Below are 18,163 nucleotides of genomic sequence, written 5' to 3'. Positions count from 1 at the left end.
CCCATAGGAAACCTTAGAACCTAATAGGACCCCAGAGAACCCCTAGGATCCCATAGAACCCCATAGGGTCTTACTGAACCCCATAAGACCCCATACGACCCCATAGGACCCCGTAGGGCCCCATAGGAATCCTTAGAATCTGATAAGACCCCATAGGACCCGATAGGACCCCATACGGCCCCATAGGAACCCATACGGCCCCATAGAATCCCTTAGAACCTGATAGGACCCCATAGGACCCCAAATGGTCCCATAGGACCCCATACGGCCCCATAGGACCCCATATGGCCACATAGGAACCCTTGGAACCCGATTGGACCCCATAAGAACCTGTAGGATTCTATTGAACCCCATAGGACCCCATAGGACCCCATAGGACCCCATATGGCCCCATAGAATCCCTTAGAACCTGATAGGACCCCATAGGACCCCAAATGGTCCCATAGGACCCCATACGGCCCCATAGGACCCCATATGGCCCCATAGGAACCCATAGGGTCCTACTGAACCCCATAGGAACCCATAGGAACCCATAGGAACTTCAATAGCCCCATAGAACCCCATAGGAAGCCATAGGAACCCATAGGAACTTCAATAGCCCCATAGAACCCCATAGGAAGCCATAGGGCCCCATAGGACCCCAAATTTGGGTGAAAATGGTCAAAAGTGTCAAAGAATTGGGGCTTTTTTTTTTTTTTTTTCTTTTTTTGAGGGGGGGGGGGAATTGAAGAAATATGGGAGATTTGCGACAAAATTGGGGGATATGGGGGCAAAATGGGGGCATTTGGGGCATAATTGAAGGATTTGAGGAACAGTGGAGGAACTGGGGGCAAAGATTTGGGGCAAAATGACTGGATTTGGGACAAAATTGTGGGATTTGGGGCACAGAGAGAGGAATTGGGGCAAAAATAGGGGAATTTGGGGCGAAACGAGTGGATTTTAGGGCCAAATTGGGGGGTTTGGGATACAGTGGAGAAACTGGAGGAAAATGAGTGGATTTGGGGGCAAAATAGGTGGATTTGGGGGCAAAATATGCAGATTTGGGGTACAGTGGGGGGGATTTGGGGTCAAATGAAGAGATTTCAGGCACAACGGGGAGATTTTAACCATATTTGTATTGATAACCATAACCATAACCATAACCATAACCATGACCATAACCATAACCATAACCATAACCATAACCTTATCTATATTATCATCAACACCAACATATTGATAACCATAACCATGACCACAACCATGACCATAACCATAACCATGACCATAACCATAACCATGACCATGACCATGACCATGACCATAACCATAACCATAACCATAACCATGACCATAACCATAACCATAACCATAACCATAACCATATCTATATTATCATCAGCACCAACATATTGATAACCATAACCATAACCATGACCATAACCATAACCATAACCATAACCATGACCATAACCATGACCATAGCCATAGCCATAACCATATTATCGTCAACACCAACATATTGATAACCATAACCATGACCATATCCATAACTATTGTCATCAGCATCACCCTATCGATAACCATGACCATAACCATGACCATGACCATGACCATAACCATATCTATATCATCATCAGCACCATCAGACTGATAACCATAACCATGACCATAACCACATCCATATCCATAACCATTATCATTAGCATCACCATACTGATAACCATAACCATGACCAGATCCATAAACATAATCATCAGCATTGCCCTATCCATAACCATAACCATAACCATAACCATAACCATAACCATGACCATGACCATAACCATGACCATGACCATAACCATAACCATAACCATGACCATAACCATGACCATAACCATATCCCTATTATCATCAGCACCATCAGACTGATAACCATAACCATGACCATAACCACATCCATATCCATAACCATTATCATTAGCATCACCATATTGATAACCATAACCATGACCAGATCCATAACCATAATCATCAGCATTGCCTTATCCATAACCATAACCATAACCATGACCATAACCATAACCATAACCATGACCATGACCATAACCATGACCATAACCATAACCATAACCATGACCATAACCATGACCATAACCATAACCATGACCATGACCATAACCATATCCCTATTATCATCAGCACCATCAGACTGATAACCATAACCATGCCCACAACCATGACTGGATCCATACCAACAATCATTATCATCAGCTTCACCGTACCGATAATCATAACCGTATCCCAGAATCCCAGAATCGTAGGGGTTGGAAGGGACCTGCAGAGATCATCGAGTCCAACCCCCTGCCAAAGCAGCTTCCCTACACCAGGTCGCACAGGTAGGCGTGCAGGCAGGTCTTGAATATCTCCAGAGAAGGAGACTCCACCACCTCCCTGTGCAGCCTGTTCCAGTGCTCCGTCACCTCACCGTAAAGAAGTTCTTGCGCACACTGGTGCAGAACTTCCTGTGCTCCAGCTTCTGGCCATTTCCCCTTGTCCTGTCTCCGCACACTGCTGAAAAGAGTCTGGCCTCGCCACTTTGCCCCCCACACCTTAGATATTGATAGACCTGGATCAGGTCCTCTCTCAGTCTTTTCTCAAGGCTAAACAGACCCAGCTCACTCAGCCTTTCCTCATAGGAGAGACGCTCCAGGCCCTTCACCATCTTTGTGGCCCCACGCTGGACTCTTTCCAAGAGATCCCTGTCTTTTTTGTACTGGGGAGCCCAGAACTGGACACAGTACTCCAGATGAGGCCTTACCAGGGCAGAGTAGAGGGGGAGAATCACCTCCCTCAACCTGCTGGCCACGCTCCTTTTAATGCACCCCAGGATGCCATTGACCTTTTTAGCCACAAGTGCACACTGCTGGCTCATGGCCGACCTGTCATCCACCAGGACACCCAGGTCCCTCTCTGCAGAGCTCCTCTCCAGCAGGTCATCCCCCAACCTGTACCGGTGCATGCAATTATTCCTCCCTAGGTGCAAGACTCTACACTTGCTTTTGTTAAACAGTTTCTTACTGCCCAGCTCTCCAGCCTGTCCAGGTCTCACTGAATGGCAGCACAGCCTTCAAGTGTGTCAGCCAATCCTCCCAATTTTGTATCAACCATATCCATAACCACGACCGTATCTTACGTGGCAGATGGCCATGAACTCCAAAAGATCTCCAGAACTGGGGGAAAATTCCCCAAAAAAGAGACAAAATACCAAATATATGGAGTGGAACACGGGCCCAAGGACCCCGATCCTCTCTGGGATGCATGGGGCCATGCAGCAACACCGAGGACAGCTTTGGTTTTGGTGACATCACCGGAGATGGGATGGCTTCCCATCCCTGGATGGAAAGATTCCAGATGATTTAAAGGAATTTGGGGCCCGTTTTGTTTTGTTTTTCTCGATAATGTTGAGACACGTAGCAGGGTTTTGATCTCAGTGCACGATTTTGGGGTGCAGTGGGGGAACTTTGGTCTCAAGGAAGAGTTTGTGTTGGGTCCACACATTTTGGCTGCGTGGATTTGAGCCGAGCGATGCGAATTTGGGCTCAGCTCTGTCAATTCAGCCTCACTGCCACAAATTCAATGAGATTGGGGAAAAATCTGGAAATCAGTGGTCTGTTCTGGAAACTGGAGCTTAGCTCGATGCAGTCAGGGCTCAGTTCAGACCATGTGAACCCCATTGCACAAAGGAGGAGAAAGCTCACGACATTCCACCTCAGGGCTGTACATTCTCACTCAATCCTGTCGAATTTATCCAAGTATAATCGGATCCAGGCTCAGGATGATAAATGTGATGCACAGCTCGGAGTATTTGGGGTGAAATCCTGTAAATCCAGCCAGAAAAGGGCAAAACCCTCATCTGCAAGGGCTCTGGATTCACCTTCAGCACTTACACCATGGGATGGATGCAACAGGCACCCAGCAAGGGGCTGGAATATGTTGGCTGGGCTGAAATTAGCAGCACTGGGCACATATTATGCACTGAGACCCATAAAGTTTCCACTGAGACCCCATTAACACCACGTAGAACCTCCATAGAGATCCCATTGAGACCCCATTGAGATTTCCAAGTGCCATCGTCGAGATCCCACGCAGATCCCAACCAGTTCCAGTGGAAACCCCATAGAGAACCCCATAGAGAACCCACAGAGGTCTCATACAGACCTCACTGAGATCCCACAGAGACCCCATACAGACTCCACAGAGATCTCATAGAGACTGCATCGAGAGCCCATAGGGACATCATCCTGAACCCACAGAGAACCCGTAGAGATGCCGTACAAATCCCATACAAACCCCACTGGTGCCACGCTGAGGCTCCACAGAGACCCCACTGAGGTTGGGGACCACGGGGAGGGGAGGCCAAGAGGAGGAGGAAGGAGCTGCAGGGGATGAAGGTGGGGAAAATGGGGTTGGGAGGAAGTCAGGGACAATTCTGTTCTTATGGGACTGCATTGAGTCCCCTTCGAGGGGTCATGGAGACCCCATAGAGATCCCATAGAGATCCCATAGAGATCCTGATAAGATCTGATGGAAAACCTCATTGAGTCCCCAAGGAGAGTCCATGGAAGCACCATAGAGACCCCACAGAGACCCCAAAGTTCCCAACTGGGGTCCCACTGAGGCTGGGGCCCACGGGGAGGGGAGGCCAAGAGGAGGAGGAAGGAGCTGCAGGGGCTGAAGGTGGGGAAAATGGGGGGAGGGAGGAGATCAGGGACAATTCTGTTCTTATTGGACTGCATTGAAGGGGTCATAGAGATCCCATAGAGACCCCATAGAGATCCCATAGAGATCCTAATAAGATCTGATGGAAAACCTCGTTGACTCCCCAAGGAGAGTCCATGGAGGCACCATAGAGACCCCACAGAGACCCCAAAGTTCCCAACTGGGGTCCCATTGAGGCTGGGACCCACGGGGAGGGGAGGCCAAGAGGAGGAGGAAGGAGCTGCAGGGGCTGAAGGTGGGGAAAATGGGGTTGGGAGGAGGTCAGGGACAATTCTGGTCCTACAGGACCCCTCCAGATGCACAGAGGAGGGCTCAGCCTCGTCTGCAAGGCCTCCGGATTCACCTTCAGCAGTTTTGACACGTTTCTGAGTGTGACAGGAGCCTGGCAAGGGGCTGGAATACGTCGCAGGTATTCAGAGTGATGGTGGCAGCACCACGACGTCGCTCCTGGGTTTGGCGGTGTCACCCAGAGCCCAGATTGAGAGATCAGAGCCCAGGTGAGGGAGCTGGGCCCAGAATGGACAGAACTCAGCCCGAACCTGCAGAAATAAGCGCAGAGGGATGGAAATGATGAGAAGAATTCCTAAAAATGGGATGGAGAAGGAGATGGAGATGGATTGGGTGATGCGGGACGGTCTTGGTCATGGTCATGGTTATGGATATTTGTAAGGATATGGAAATGGTGATGGTGATGTTGATGGAGACAGTTTTGTTGGGGGAAAAAACTCTTTGCCCCCCCAGCACAGAGCTCTGCATCCCAGCTGGAACCTTCCCAGATGCAGATGCACACGTGCCCCTCTGATATCTGTGTGACCAGCAGCAACACCCCACCAACCAGGAGCACAGTCGCAGCCATCTCTAGGTGGCGCTGTCCTCAGCCCTGAGGTTGTTCAGCTGCAGCCTCACTGTGCTCTGCCCGTTGTCCCCCGAGATGGTGGCTCCACCGCCGCCCCGTATTCTGTGTAACCACCAGCACTCTTCATTCCCCCCCCCCCAAAATCCCTTCCACCCCAGTGCCGGGCTCCTGGCTCACCCACATCATGCTGTAACCACCAACACAACGCCTCCAGCTGTTCCCCCACGTCAGTGTTATTTTGGGGCAGGAAATACTGAGTTCTTTCGGTCGTGTCCGAACCACGTGCTGTGCCAGCAGAAGGAGCAGCTGCGGGCAATGTTCTCCTTCGGCTCGTTCAACATTATTTTTCTTTTTCCCCTTTTCACTCTGGTTTTGATTCCTTTCTCAGTGGGGGCCGCGCTGGAGGGACCAGCAGGGGATGCTCGTGCACCTGCAGGGAGCGTGGGTGCTGTTGGAGCCCCTTTTTTGGATGTTTCTAGACCCCATATGGACACCCTTTAGGTTTGGGGGATAATTCCCACCTCGAGGAATGACAGAATCACAGAATAGCACTAAGGTTGGAAAAGACCTGTAAGATCATCCAGTCCAACCATCCACCTATCACCAACGTTTGTCGCTGGAATGGATGAGAGCACTGGTGCCCTTTGGGTTATTTTCAGGCCGAGTTCATGGAGAAACCCCTCCAGGCACTCGAAGCAGGGCTCAGCCTCATCTGCAAGGGCTCCGGATTCACCCTCAGCAGTTACCTGATGCACTGGGTGCGACGGGCACCCGGCAAAGGGGGCTGGGGTGGGTCAGCAGAATGAGCTGGGATGGTGATTACACAGCATACGGGGCGGCGGTGCAGGGCCGTGCCACCACCTCGAGGGACAACGGGCAGAGCACAGCGAGGCTGCAGCTGAACAACCTCAGGGCTGAGGACACGGCCACCTACTGCTGCGCAAAATGTGATCACAGTGGTTGTTGGGGTGGTGGTGCTGAAGGTATCGACGTGGCTCCTGGGTTTGGTGGTGTCACTCGCAGCCCTGATTGAGAGATCAGAGCCCAAGCGGTGGAGCTGGGCTCAGAGTGGGCAGAACTCAGCCCAGATCTGCTGCCGTCTGCACGCGGTGGTGGAACTGATCAGAGAAAATGCAGAAGGAGGGATGGGGGTGGGGATGGGGTGGAGATGGGGATGGGGATGAGGATGGGGTGAAGATGGGGATGGGGATGGGGTGAGGATGGGGATGGGGATGGGGATGGGGATGGGGTGAGGATGGGGATGGGATGGAGGTGGGGATGGGGATGGGGATGGGGTGGGGATGGGGATGGGGATGGGGTGGAGATGATGGGGATGGGGATGGGGATGGGGTGGGGATGGGGATGGGGTGGAGATGGGGATGGGGATGGGGATGGAGTGAAGATGGGGATGAGGATGGGATGGGGATGGGATGGAGATGGGGTGGAGGTGGGGATGGGGATGGGGATGGGATAGGAATGGGATGGGGATGGAATGGGGATGGGGATGGGGATGGGGATGGGGATGGGGATGGGGTGGGGATGGGGATGGGGATGGGGATGGGGATGGGGATGGGTTGGAGATGGGGTGAGGATGGGGTGGAGGTGGGGATGGGGATGGGGATGGGATGGGGATGGAGTTGAGATGGAGATGGGGATGGGGATGGGGATGGGGATGGGGATGGGGTGGGGATGGGGATGGGGATGGGGATGGGGATGGGGATGGGGATGGGTTGGAGATGGGGATGAGGATGGGGTGGAGGTGGGGATGGGGTGGAGACGGGGTGAGGATGGGGTGGAGGTGGGGATGGGGATGGGGATGGGATGGGGATGGAGTTGAGATGGAGATGGGGATGGGGATGGGGATGGGATGGGGATGGGGATGGGGATGGGGATGGGGATGGGGATGGGGATGGGGATGGGGATGGGGATGGGGATGGGGTGGAGGTGGGGATGGGGATGGAGATGGAGATGGAGATGGGGATGGGGTGGAGATGGGGATGGGGATGGGGTGGAGGTGGGGATGGGGTGGAGGATGGGGATGGGGTGGAGGATGGGGATGGGGTGGAGATGGGGATGGGGATGGGGATGGGGTGAAGATGGGGATGGGGATGGGTTGGAGATGGGGTGAGGATGGGGTGGAGGTGGGGATGGGGATGGGGATGGAATGGGGATGGGGATGGGATAGGAATGGGATGGGGATGGAATGGGGATGGGGATGGGGATGGGGATGGGGATGGGGATGGGGTGGAGGTGGGGATGGGGATGGAGATGGGGATGGGGTGGAGATGGGGATGGGGATGGGGTGGAGATGGGGATGGGGATGGGGATGGGGATGGGGATGGGGATGGGGATGGGGATGGGGTGAGGATGGGGATGGGGATGGGCTGGAGATGGTGATGGGGATGGGGATGGGGATGGGGATGGGGATGGGGTGAGGATGGGGTGGAGATGTGGATGGAGATGGGGATGGGGTGGAAATGGGGATGGGATGGAGATGGGGATGGGGATGGGGATGGGGATGGGGTGAGGATGGGGATGGGGATGGGGATGGGGATGGGGTGGAGATGATGGGGATGGGGTTGAGGATGGAATGAACTGAGGATGCAGACAGCCGTGGTCACGGTCATGGTTATCAATCTGGATTTGCAGATGAGTTGGGATATGGATTTGCTCAGGGTAATGGGTGTGACTATGATTATTGATGTGGTGCTGCTGATGGTGACACAGCCCGAATCCGTGCCCAGAAGATCCCAACCTCCTGTGGCTCCTCCAGCACCGTGCCTGGACACTGCCCTGCCTCCAACGGGCAGAATTCCCACCCCAGTCCATGCTGGCTGACACCACCAAATCCAGGATCAGTGCTGACACAGAGTAAGGATCAAACCAGCCAGCAGTGCCTTCCGTGCAACAGCAGGTGGCGCTGTGGCCTGGATGAAGTGTCAAATGGGGTCTCTGAAATCTCCATGGCTTCTCCATGATGCCTCCAGATCTCTAAGGCATCGCTATGAGGACTCAGTAGGGTCACAATGGGGGTTTCAATGGGGTCGCTATGTGTCTTAATGGGGTCACAATGGGGTCTCAGTGGGTGCCTATGGGGTCTCAATGGGGTCTCAGTGGGTGTCTATGGGGTTTCAGTGTGGCCTGGGTAAACGAGGCCGTGTGTCAGCAGCTCTGTCAGCGCTGTCTGTCCTTCCTTCCCCACAGGGCTGATGGCGGCCGTGACGTTGGACGAGTCTGGGGGCGGCCTCCAGACACCTGGAGGAGGGATCAGCCTCGTCTGCAAGGGCTCTGGATTCACCTTCAGCAGTTTTGAGATGGACTGGGTGCGCCAGGCACCCGGCAAGGGGCTGGAATTCATCGCAGGTATTTGGAGCACTGGTAGTGGCACAGGCTACGCGCCGGCGGTGAAGGGCCGTGCCACCATCTCCAGGGACAACGGGCAGAGCACAGTGAGGCTGCAGCTGAACAACCTCAGGGCTGAGGACACGGCCACCTACTGCTGCGCGAAAAGTGCTGGTGGTTCTTGGAGTGGTGGTTGGAGTTGTGTTGGCGGCAGGGATTTCACAAGGACACGTCTTCATCTGCATCTGGGAAGGTTCCGTTTGGGATGCAGAGCTCTGTGCTGGGGGGCAGAGATTTTTTGTCCCCTGTAGCACTGCCTCCATTAACATCACCATCACCATTTCCATATGCAGAGCCTTTCTCATGACTATGATCATGACCTTAACCATGGCCATGACCATGACCATGACCATCTCCATACCCACATCCATCTCCACCTCCACCTCCACCTCCATCTCCATCTCCATCTCCATCTCCATCTCCATCTCCATCTCCATCTCCATCTCCATCTCCATTTCCATTTCCATCTCCATCTCCATCTCCATCTCCATCTCCATCTCCATCTCCATCTCCATCTCCATCTCCATTTCCATTTCCATCTCCATCTCCATCTCCATCTCCATCTCCATTTCCATCTCCATCTCCATTACCATTTCCATTTCCATAATATCCATATTCATAATACCCATGACCATAACCATGACCATCCACATCACCCAATCTCTCCATCACCTCCTCCATCCCATTCTGAGGAATCCCTCTGATCCGTTCCCTCACTCTGTGCTCAATTCTGCAAATTTGGGCTGAGCTCTGTGCATTCTGGGCTCAGCTCCATCACTCGGGCTCTGATCTCTCAATCTGGGCTGCGGGTGACGCCGCCTGTTGCACCCCCATCATGCTGTAACCGCTGCCCACCAGCAGAAAACCTCCAGCTGTCCCCACGTCAGCTCTATTTTGGGGCAGGAAATACTGAGTTATTTCGGTCGTGTTTTAACCCCGTGCTGAGGCAGCAGAAGGAGCAGCTGCATGCAATGTTCTCTTTCATCTTTTTTCAACCTATTTTTTCCCCTTTCATCCTATTTTTGTTTGCTTTCTCCGTGAGTGCAGCTGTGTGCTGACATCAAGCGATGCCACGGTCGTTGCTGGGAATTTGGGAGCGGGTTGTGCCGCTTCTGGGACATTCAGTTGCCATCCCATAAACCCGTTTGGCATCAGGGATGTTTCCAGCCCTGAGGATCAGAGCAGAATATTGTCCTTTGGGTGATTTTCAGGCTGAATTCAGGAAGGGACAAGAGCAGGAGTTTGGAGGAGGGCACACAGACGCATCAATGGCTTCAGGCTGCACCTGCAGCAGTTGCCCCACGGCGTGGGTGAGACAGGAGAGCAGCAATGGGCTGCAGTTCATCACCACTATTAACAAGACTGGTAGTTACACAGCATTCAGGGTGCAGGGCCGTGCCACAACCTCGAGGGACGACGGGCAGAGCACAGGGAGGCTGCAGCTGAACAACCACAGGGCTGAGGGCACCGCCAGCTACTGCTGTGCAAAAGGTGATGGTGCTGCTGGTTGTGGTGCTGGTGCTCCTGATGCTGGTGAGATCGACAGCATCACAGCTTTTCCTGCTCCCACCCCCTCTCAGGTACACAGAACCTCGCCCACCAATGGCAGAACCCAGCCCAGAATGTGCTGAGCTGGGTCCACGTTTCAGAGCTGAGCTCAGCTGTGAAGCTGTGACCCCGAGAGGAGCTTGGGGTGAGCGGGGTCAGCCCTGCTCCGTGAGAAGCATTAGGATGAGAGGTGATGGCATCACGTTGCACCAGGAGGGTTAGGTTGGATGTAGGGGGAAACTCCTTATGCCAGAGAGATGCTGGGCATCAACACAGGGAGCTGGGGGTCAGTGAGCTGCTCTGCCCCACACACAGAGCTGGGTTCCCACACGTGGCTGTGCTTGAGAGCAGGATTGCAGAAGAGATGACGATCCAACCAGTGTGTTGACCCCAACCATAATCACCAGCAGCACCCGAATTCCCACTACCAGCACATTTTGGCGATGGTCAACCGATGAACAGACAAAATTCACTGCCCCCATCTCTGCGTTCTGCATCCCAGATGGAACCTCCCCAACCGTCGACAGGCACGTGCGCCTGTGCCTCCGATGTCACCAGCACAGTTACCATAACCACAACGATTATCATCTCTGGCGCAGTAATAGGTGGCCGTGTCCTCAGCCCTGAGGTTGTTCAGCTGCAGCCTCGCTGTGCTCTGCCCGTTGTCCCTCGAGGTGGTGGCACGGCCCTTCACTGCTGCCCCGTATGCTGTGTAATCACCATCCCAGCTCATTCTGCTGACCCACCCCAGCCCCCTTTGCCGGGTGCCCGTCGCACCCAGTGCATCAGGTAACTGCTGAAGGTGAATCCAGAGCCCTTGCAGACGAGGCTGATCCCTCCTCCAGGTGCCTGGAGGCCGCCCCCAGACTCGTCCAACGTCACGGCTGCCATCAGCCCTGTGGGGAAGGAAGGACAGACAGCGCTGACGGAGCCGCCGACACACGGCCTCGTGCAGCCAGGCCACTCTGACACCCCACTGTGACCCCACAGTGACCCGTAGAGATGCCACTGAAACCCCATAGGGACATTGTAGAGTCTTCACTGAGATTCCATAGGCATCTATTATGGAACCTTAGAAATTTCATAGAGATCCCATTCAGATCCCACACAAACCCCACTGTTGTCTCACACAGACCCCATAGTGACCCTACTGTGGCCCCTCTGAGACCAGGGCCCAGAGAAGGGCTGGCCAAGAAGACAATTAAGGAGGCTGGAGTGCTGCCGGAGCTGGGAGAGAAGGAGATCTTGGCTGCCCCTGCAGGTTGTCCCAGGCCTCACTTGAGCTTCAGTGGGGACCCTATGGGGACTCTGTGGGACGACAGTGGAAACCCCAAGGGGTCTCTAAGCGACGCCAATGGCTTTGCATGGGATCTGACTGTGGTCTTGCTGGGCTCTCTATCACATCCCTAAGGGGTGTCTGTGCGTCCTCTATGGGATCACAGAGGGATCTCTGTTGGGTCCATGTAGGGTCTCACTGAGATCTGTATGGGATGTCTGTGGGGTCCCAGTGAGGCTTGGCTGCACGAGGCCGTGTGTCGGCGGCTCCGTCAGCGCCGTCTGTCCTTCCCCACAGGGCTGATGGCAGCTGTGACGTTGGATGAGTCCGGGGGCGGCCTCCAGGCACCCAGAGGAGGGATCAGCCTCATCTGCAAGGCCTCTGGATTCGGCTTCTTTTACCCCTTCAGCAGTGTTGGCATGCAGTGGGTGCGACAGGCACCCAGCAAGGGGCTGGAGGGGGTCGCAGGTATTGAGGATGATGGTAGCAACACAGAATACGGGGCGGCAGTGGAGGGCCGTGCCACCATCTCGAGGGACAACGGGCAGAGCACAGTGAGGCTGCAGCTGAACAACCTCAGGGCTGAGGACACCGCCACTTATTCCTGCATGAAAAGTGATGATAGGGGATGTAATGCTGATCAGATCGACGTCGCTCCCGGATTTATTGGTGTCTCCTAGAGCTGAGATTGAGAGATCAGAGCCCACGTGATGGAGCTGAGCCCAGAATGGACAGAACTCAGCCCAAATCTACATGAGTGAGCTCACAGTGATGGAAATGATGACAGAAATGTCAGATAATGTGATGGTGATGGATATGGATCTGGGTAGGATAGTGTGGATGGTGATGGTTATGGTCATGGTTATGGATACGCGCCTTGAAATAGACATGGATACAGGTATGGAAATGGTGATGGTAATGGAGACAGTGTAGCTGGGGATAAAACTCTCTGCTCCCAGCACAGAGCTCTGCGTCCCAGCTGGAAGCTTCCCAGATGCAGATGAAAACATACCCCTGTGATGTCCATGTCACCACCAGCAGCATAACCACAAAAAGCACCACCACAATCATCACCATCTTTGGCGCAGTAGTAGGTGGCCGTGTCCTCAGCCCTGAGGTTGTTCAGCTGCAGCCTCACTGTGCTCTGCCCGTTGTCCCTGGAGATGGTGGCACGGCCCTTCACCGCCGGCGCGTACCATGTGCTACTACCACCACTGTTAATACTGGCGACGTATTCCAGCCCCTTGCCTGGTGCCTGTCGCACCCAGTGCATGGTGTAACTGCTGAAGGTGAATCCAGAGCCCTTGCAGACGAGGCTGATCCCTCCTCCAGGTGCCTGGAGGCCGCCCCCAGACTCATCCAACGTCTCGGCCGCCATCAGCCCTGTGGGGAAGGACAGACAGCGCTGACGGAGCCGCCGACACACGGCCTCGTGCAGCCATGCCCCATTGAGACATCATAGAACTTCAGAGAGCCCATAGAGACGTTTTGAGACGCATAGAGACACTCTAAAGTCCACCCAAATATCCCCTTGAGACCTCACTGAGATGCCACACAGATCTCAGTGAGTCATCGTGGAGAACACAGTGAGAATCCATAGAGACCCCATACAGATCCCTAACAAATGCCTTTGTTGCCTTATGGGTACCTCTAAAAAACCCCACTGAGGCCCCACTGAGGCTGAGGCCCACACACGGGCTCTGTCACCATCATCAGCCCCATTGCCATACCCATATCCATATCCATATTCATATTCATATTCATATCCATATCCATATCCATATCCATATCCATGACCATGACCATGACCATGACCATGACCTTGTGCAGGCCTTGCAGAGCTGCCCCAGGTCCCACACTTCCACCTCGTGTACACCCAGACAATGCTGAGGTGTGGTCCTGTTCTGTGGGTGTGGACTGGGAGGAGGCAGGGAGGTCTGAGGCCTCGAGCACAGGGAATCCTGTCCCCAAAGTGACTCTGGGAATGGAAGCCCCATTTCAGGGTGGGAGAGTGTGGTGCCAGAATCGGGGTGTGAGCAGGAGACCAGGGGAGACGGTGGTGCCACCTGCACCGGGAGCAGCAGAACCAGCAGAGCCTCACTGTGCTCTGCCCGTTGTCCCTCGAGATGGTGGCACGGCCATCCACTGCTGCCCCATATTTTGTGCTACTACCAGTGCTCCAAATACCAGCGACGTATTCCAGCCCCTTGCCGGGTGCCTGTCGCACCCAGAGCATGGGGTAATCACTGAAGGTGAATCTGGAGGCCTTGCAGACGAGGCTGATCCCCCCTCCGGGTGTCTGGAGTCCATCTTCCCAGATGCAGATGAACACGTGTGCCTGTGACGTCTGTGTGACCAGCAACAGCACCCCAATAACCAGCAGCACACTCAGAGCCATCTCTGGTGCAGCAGTAGGTGGCGGCGTCCTCAGCCCTGAGGTTGTTCAGCTGCAGCCTCACTGTGCTCTGCCCGTTGTCCCTTGAGATGGTGGCACGGCCGTCCACTGCCACCCCGTAGAATGTGTCACTACCATCATCATCAATACCTGCGACCCACTCCAGCCCCTTGCCGGGTGCCTGTTGCACCCAGAACATGTGAAAATTGCTGAAGGTGAATCCAGAGGCCTTGCAGACGAGGCTGATCCCTCCTCCGGGTGCCTGGAGGCCGCCCCCAGACTCATCCAACGTCACGGCCGCCATCAGCCCTGTGGGGAAGGAAGGACAGACAGCGCTGACGGAGCTGCCGACACACGGCCACGTGCAGAAGGGTCCCAATGAGGACCCCATCGAGACTCATAGAGATGCCTTTCAGATGCCGTAAGAACATTGCAGAGTCTTCACTGAGATTCCACAGACATCCATTATGGAACCCATAGAAATTATTCGTAGAGATCCCCTTCAGATCCCACACAAACCCCACCAGTGTCTCACAGAATCCCCATAGTGACCCCAGTGAGGCCTCTCTGAGACCAGGACCCACCTGGAGGTGTGGCCAAGAGGAGGAAGGATGTGTGTGGGCTGATAGAGACGAAGCCAGTCGAGAACGAGATCTTGGCTGCCTCTCCAGCTGGGTTCTGGCCTCACTTGATCTTCAGTGGGGTCCCTATGGGGTCTGCATGGAACATCAATGGTGTCCCTATGGGGTCTCTGAAGGGACTCTACGGGATCTCTGAGAGGCACCAATGGGTTTTGCATGGGATCTGAATGTGCTCTTGATGGGATCTGAATGATGTCCTTGTGGTCTCTACGGTCTCCCTTTGGGATCTCTGAGTGGTCCATATGGGATCACAGTGGGGTCTCTATGTGACATCTATGGGGTCCCTATGGGTCTCCATGGGATACTTATGGGGTCTCATGGGGTTTCTATGGGTCTCAGTGTGGTCTCAGTGTGGCCTGGCTACACGAGGCCGTGTGTCGGCGGCTCTGTCAGCGCTGTCTGTCCTTCCTTCCCCACAGGGCTGATGGCGGCCGTGACGTTGGACGAGTCTGGGGGTGGCCTCCAGGCACCCGGAGGAGGGATCAGCCTCATCTGCAAGGGCTCTGGATTTGACTTCAGCATTTTCCAGATGGAGTGGGTGCGACAGGCACCCGGCAAGGGGCTGGAATTCGTCGCCTGGATTAGCAGTGCTGGTGGTACCACAAGATACGGGGCGGCAGTGCAGGGCCGTGCCACCATCTCCAGGGACAACGGGCAGAGCACAGTGAGGCTGCAGCTGAACAACCTCAGGGCTGAGGACACCGCCACCTACTGCTGCGCGAAAGCTGCTGGTGGTTGTAGTGCTGATGGTGCTTATGAAGCTGGTTACATCGACTTGAATGGGACACGTCTTCATCTGAATCTAGGAAGGTTCCATCTGGGATGCAGAGCTCTGTGCTGGAGGCAATGAATTTTTGTCCCCAACAAGTCTGTCTCCATCTCCATCACCATCACCATCACCATCTCCATCTCCATCTCCATCTCCGTATCCATCTCCGTATCCATCTCCATCTCCATCTCCATCACCATCTCCATCTCCATCTCCATCTCCATCTCCGTATCCATCTCCATCTCCATCTCCATCTCCATCTCCATCTCCATCTCCATCTCCATCTCCATCTCCATCTCCGTATCCATCTCCATCTCCATCTCCATCTCCATCTCCATCTCCATCTCCATCTCCGTATCCATCTCCATCTCCGTATCCATCTCCATCTCCATCTCCATCTCCATCTCCGTATCCATCTCCATCTCCGTATCCATCTCCATCTCCATCTCCATCTCCATCTCCATCTCCATCTCCCTGCCCATGACCATAACCATGACCATCCTCGTCAGCCAGTCCATCTCCATCACCTTCTCCATCACATGTGGAGGAATCCCTGTCATCAGTTCCATCACTCTGTGCTCACTCCTGTAAATCAGGGCTGAGTTCTGTCCGTTCTGAGCTCAGCTCCATCACTTGGGCTCTGATCTCTCTGTCTGGTCTGAGGCTGCCGCCACCAAATCCCGGAGCGCCGTCGATACCATAAGCATCAGCACCATCACCAACCACACCAACCATCCAGCAGAAGTAGGTGGCGGTGTCCTCAGCCCTGAGGTTGTTCAGCTGCAGCCTCACTGTGCTCTGCCCATTATCCAACGCCATGGTGGCACGGCCCTGCACCGCCGCCCCGTATGCTGTGCCACTACCAGTGCTGTCAATACCTGCGACCCACTCCAGCCCCTTGCCGGGTGCCTGGCGCACCCAGCTCATGGCAAAACTGCTGAAGGTGAATCCAGAGGCCTTGCAGACGAGGCTGATCCCTCCTCCAGGTGCCTGGAGGCCGCCCCCAGACTCGTCCAACGTCACGGCCGCCATCAGCCCTGTGGGGAAGGACAGACAGCGCTGACGGAGCCGCTGACACACGGCCTCGTGCAGCCAAGCAGCATCGAGACCCCACAGACACCCATAGAAACCCCATGAGACCCCATAGAAATCGCATGGAAACCCATAGCGACCGCATAGATATCACATAGAGACCCCACTTATGTCCTGTATGGATCCCATTCACATCCCAATGAGATCCTGTAGAGACCATATGGACAGCCCTTAGAGACACCATTCAGATCCCATCAGCACCACATTCAGATCCCATACAAAACCCATTGGTGCCTCTTAGAGACCTCATAGAATCCTCACAGGGACCACATAGAGACACCATTGATGTCCCATGGAGACCCCATAGAGATGCCATGAATGATCAAGTGAGGCCTGGGACCGCATGGAGGGGCAGCCAAGATCTCCTTCTCTCCAGTTTTGTCAGCATCAGCCCTCACACCTCCTTCCTCCTCTTGCCTGATCCTCCTTAGGGGCTCTGGTTTCAGACGGGCCTCAGTGGGGTCCGTATGGGGTCTCTGTGAGACATTGTTGGGGTCTGTGTGGGATCTGCAGGGGATCTCTATGAAATTTCTATGGGTTCCATAAGAGATGTCTGTGGAATCTCAGTGAAGACTCTACAGTGTCCCTATGGTTTTTCAGTGGCATCTCTACGGGTCACTGTGGGGTCACAGTGGGGTGTCAGTGTGGCCTGGCTGCACGAGGCCGTGTGTCGGCGGCTCCGTCAGCGCCGTCTGTCCTTCCTTCCCCACAGGGCTGATGGTGGCCGTGACGTTGGACGAGTCTGGGGGCGGCCTCCAGGCACCCAGAGGAGGGATCAGCCTCGTCTGCAAGGCCTCCGGATTCACCTTCAGCAGTTTTTACATGGGATGGATGCAACAGGCACCTGGTAAAGGGCTGGAATTTGTGGCTGGTATTTGTGGCACTGGTAGTTACACATCCTACGCGCCGGCGGTGAAGGGCCGTGCCACCATCTCCAGGGACAACGGGCAGAGCACAGTGAGGCTGCAGCTGAACAACCTCAGGGCTGAGGACACCGCCACCTACTACTGCGCCAAAGGTGCTTATGGTTGTTCTGGTGCTTACGGTTGTTGGGGTCATGCTGGTCGCATTGTCTTGACAGGGACACATTGTGCATCTGCATCTGGGAAGGTTCCAGCTGGGACTCAGAGCTCTGTGCTGGGAGCAGAGAATTTTATCCCCAGCAACACCGTCTCCATTACCATCACCTTTTCCATTCCTGTTTCCATGTCTATTTCAAGACCCGTATCCATAACCATGACCATAACCATCACCATCTGCTTTACAGTATTCATATCCAAATCCACTTCCATCACATTATCCGACACTTCTGTGATCAGTTCCATCACTGTGAGCTCACTCATGTAGATTTGGGCCGAGTTCTGTCCATTCTAGGCTCCGCTACACCACACAGGCTCTGATCTCTCAATCTGGGCTGAGGGTGACGCCACTAAAAACAACA

At 54.4% G+C, this 18,163-nt stretch overlaps 1 protein-coding gene, 1 pseudogene and 1 gene segment (V, D, J or C); 2 read left to right on the top strand and 1 right to left on the bottom strand.

The window, feature by feature from the left end:
- The first annotated feature begins 2,188 nt into the window (after positions 1 to 2,188).
- On the top strand, positions 2,189 to 8,465 carry LOC149913306 (uncharacterized). The gene is made up of 6 exons (XM_090130111.1): positions 2,189 to 2,242; positions 3,855 to 3,932; positions 5,122 to 5,240; positions 5,988 to 6,040; positions 6,184 to 6,582; positions 8,249 to 8,465. Exons 1-6 carry the CDS (start codon positions 2,189 to 2,191, stop codon positions 8,299 to 8,301), a joined length of 756 nt encoding a protein of 251 aa, XP_089986237.1. The 3' UTR covers positions 8,302 to 8,465.
- A 6,820-nt stretch (positions 8,466 to 15,285) lies between these two features.
- On the top strand, positions 15,286 to 15,711 carry LOC116241430 (immunoglobulin heavy variable 3-23 pseudogene; annotated as a pseudogene).
- Positions 15,712 to 16,117: 406 nt separating this feature from the next.
- On the bottom strand, positions 16,118 to 16,704 carry LOC149913305 (Ig heavy chain V region 914-like). The segment is given in 1 exon segment: positions 16,118 to 16,704. A coding segment is annotated over 1 exon segment (453 nt).
- Between the last annotated feature and the right edge of the window lie 1,459 nt (positions 16,705 to 18,163).

This window comes from Phasianus colchicus, chromosome 39 (genome assembly GCF_987193195.1).
Source record: "Phasianus colchicus chromosome 39, bPhaCol1.hap1.1, whole genome shotgun sequence".
Classification (NCBI taxonomy): Eukaryota; Metazoa; Chordata; class Aves; order Galliformes; family Phasianidae; genus Phasianus; species Phasianus colchicus.
The sequence above is the reverse complement of the archived record's forward strand: the minus strand, read 5'-3'. Positions and strand labels throughout refer to the sequence as shown.

Coding starts and splice junctions, on each gene's coding strand:
- LOC149913306 (XM_090130111.1), top strand. CDS start 2,189: ATGCCCACAACCATGACTGGATCCATACCAACAATCATTATCATCAGC. Junction 5,241..5,987: donor ATTGAGAGATCAGAGCCCAG/GTGAGGGAGCTG, acceptor TTCCTTTCTCAG/TGGGGGCCGCGCTGGAGGGA. Junction 6,583..8,248: donor TTGGGGTGGTGGTGCTGAAG/GTATCGACGTGG, acceptor CTGGATTTGCAG/ATGAGTTGGGATATGGATTT.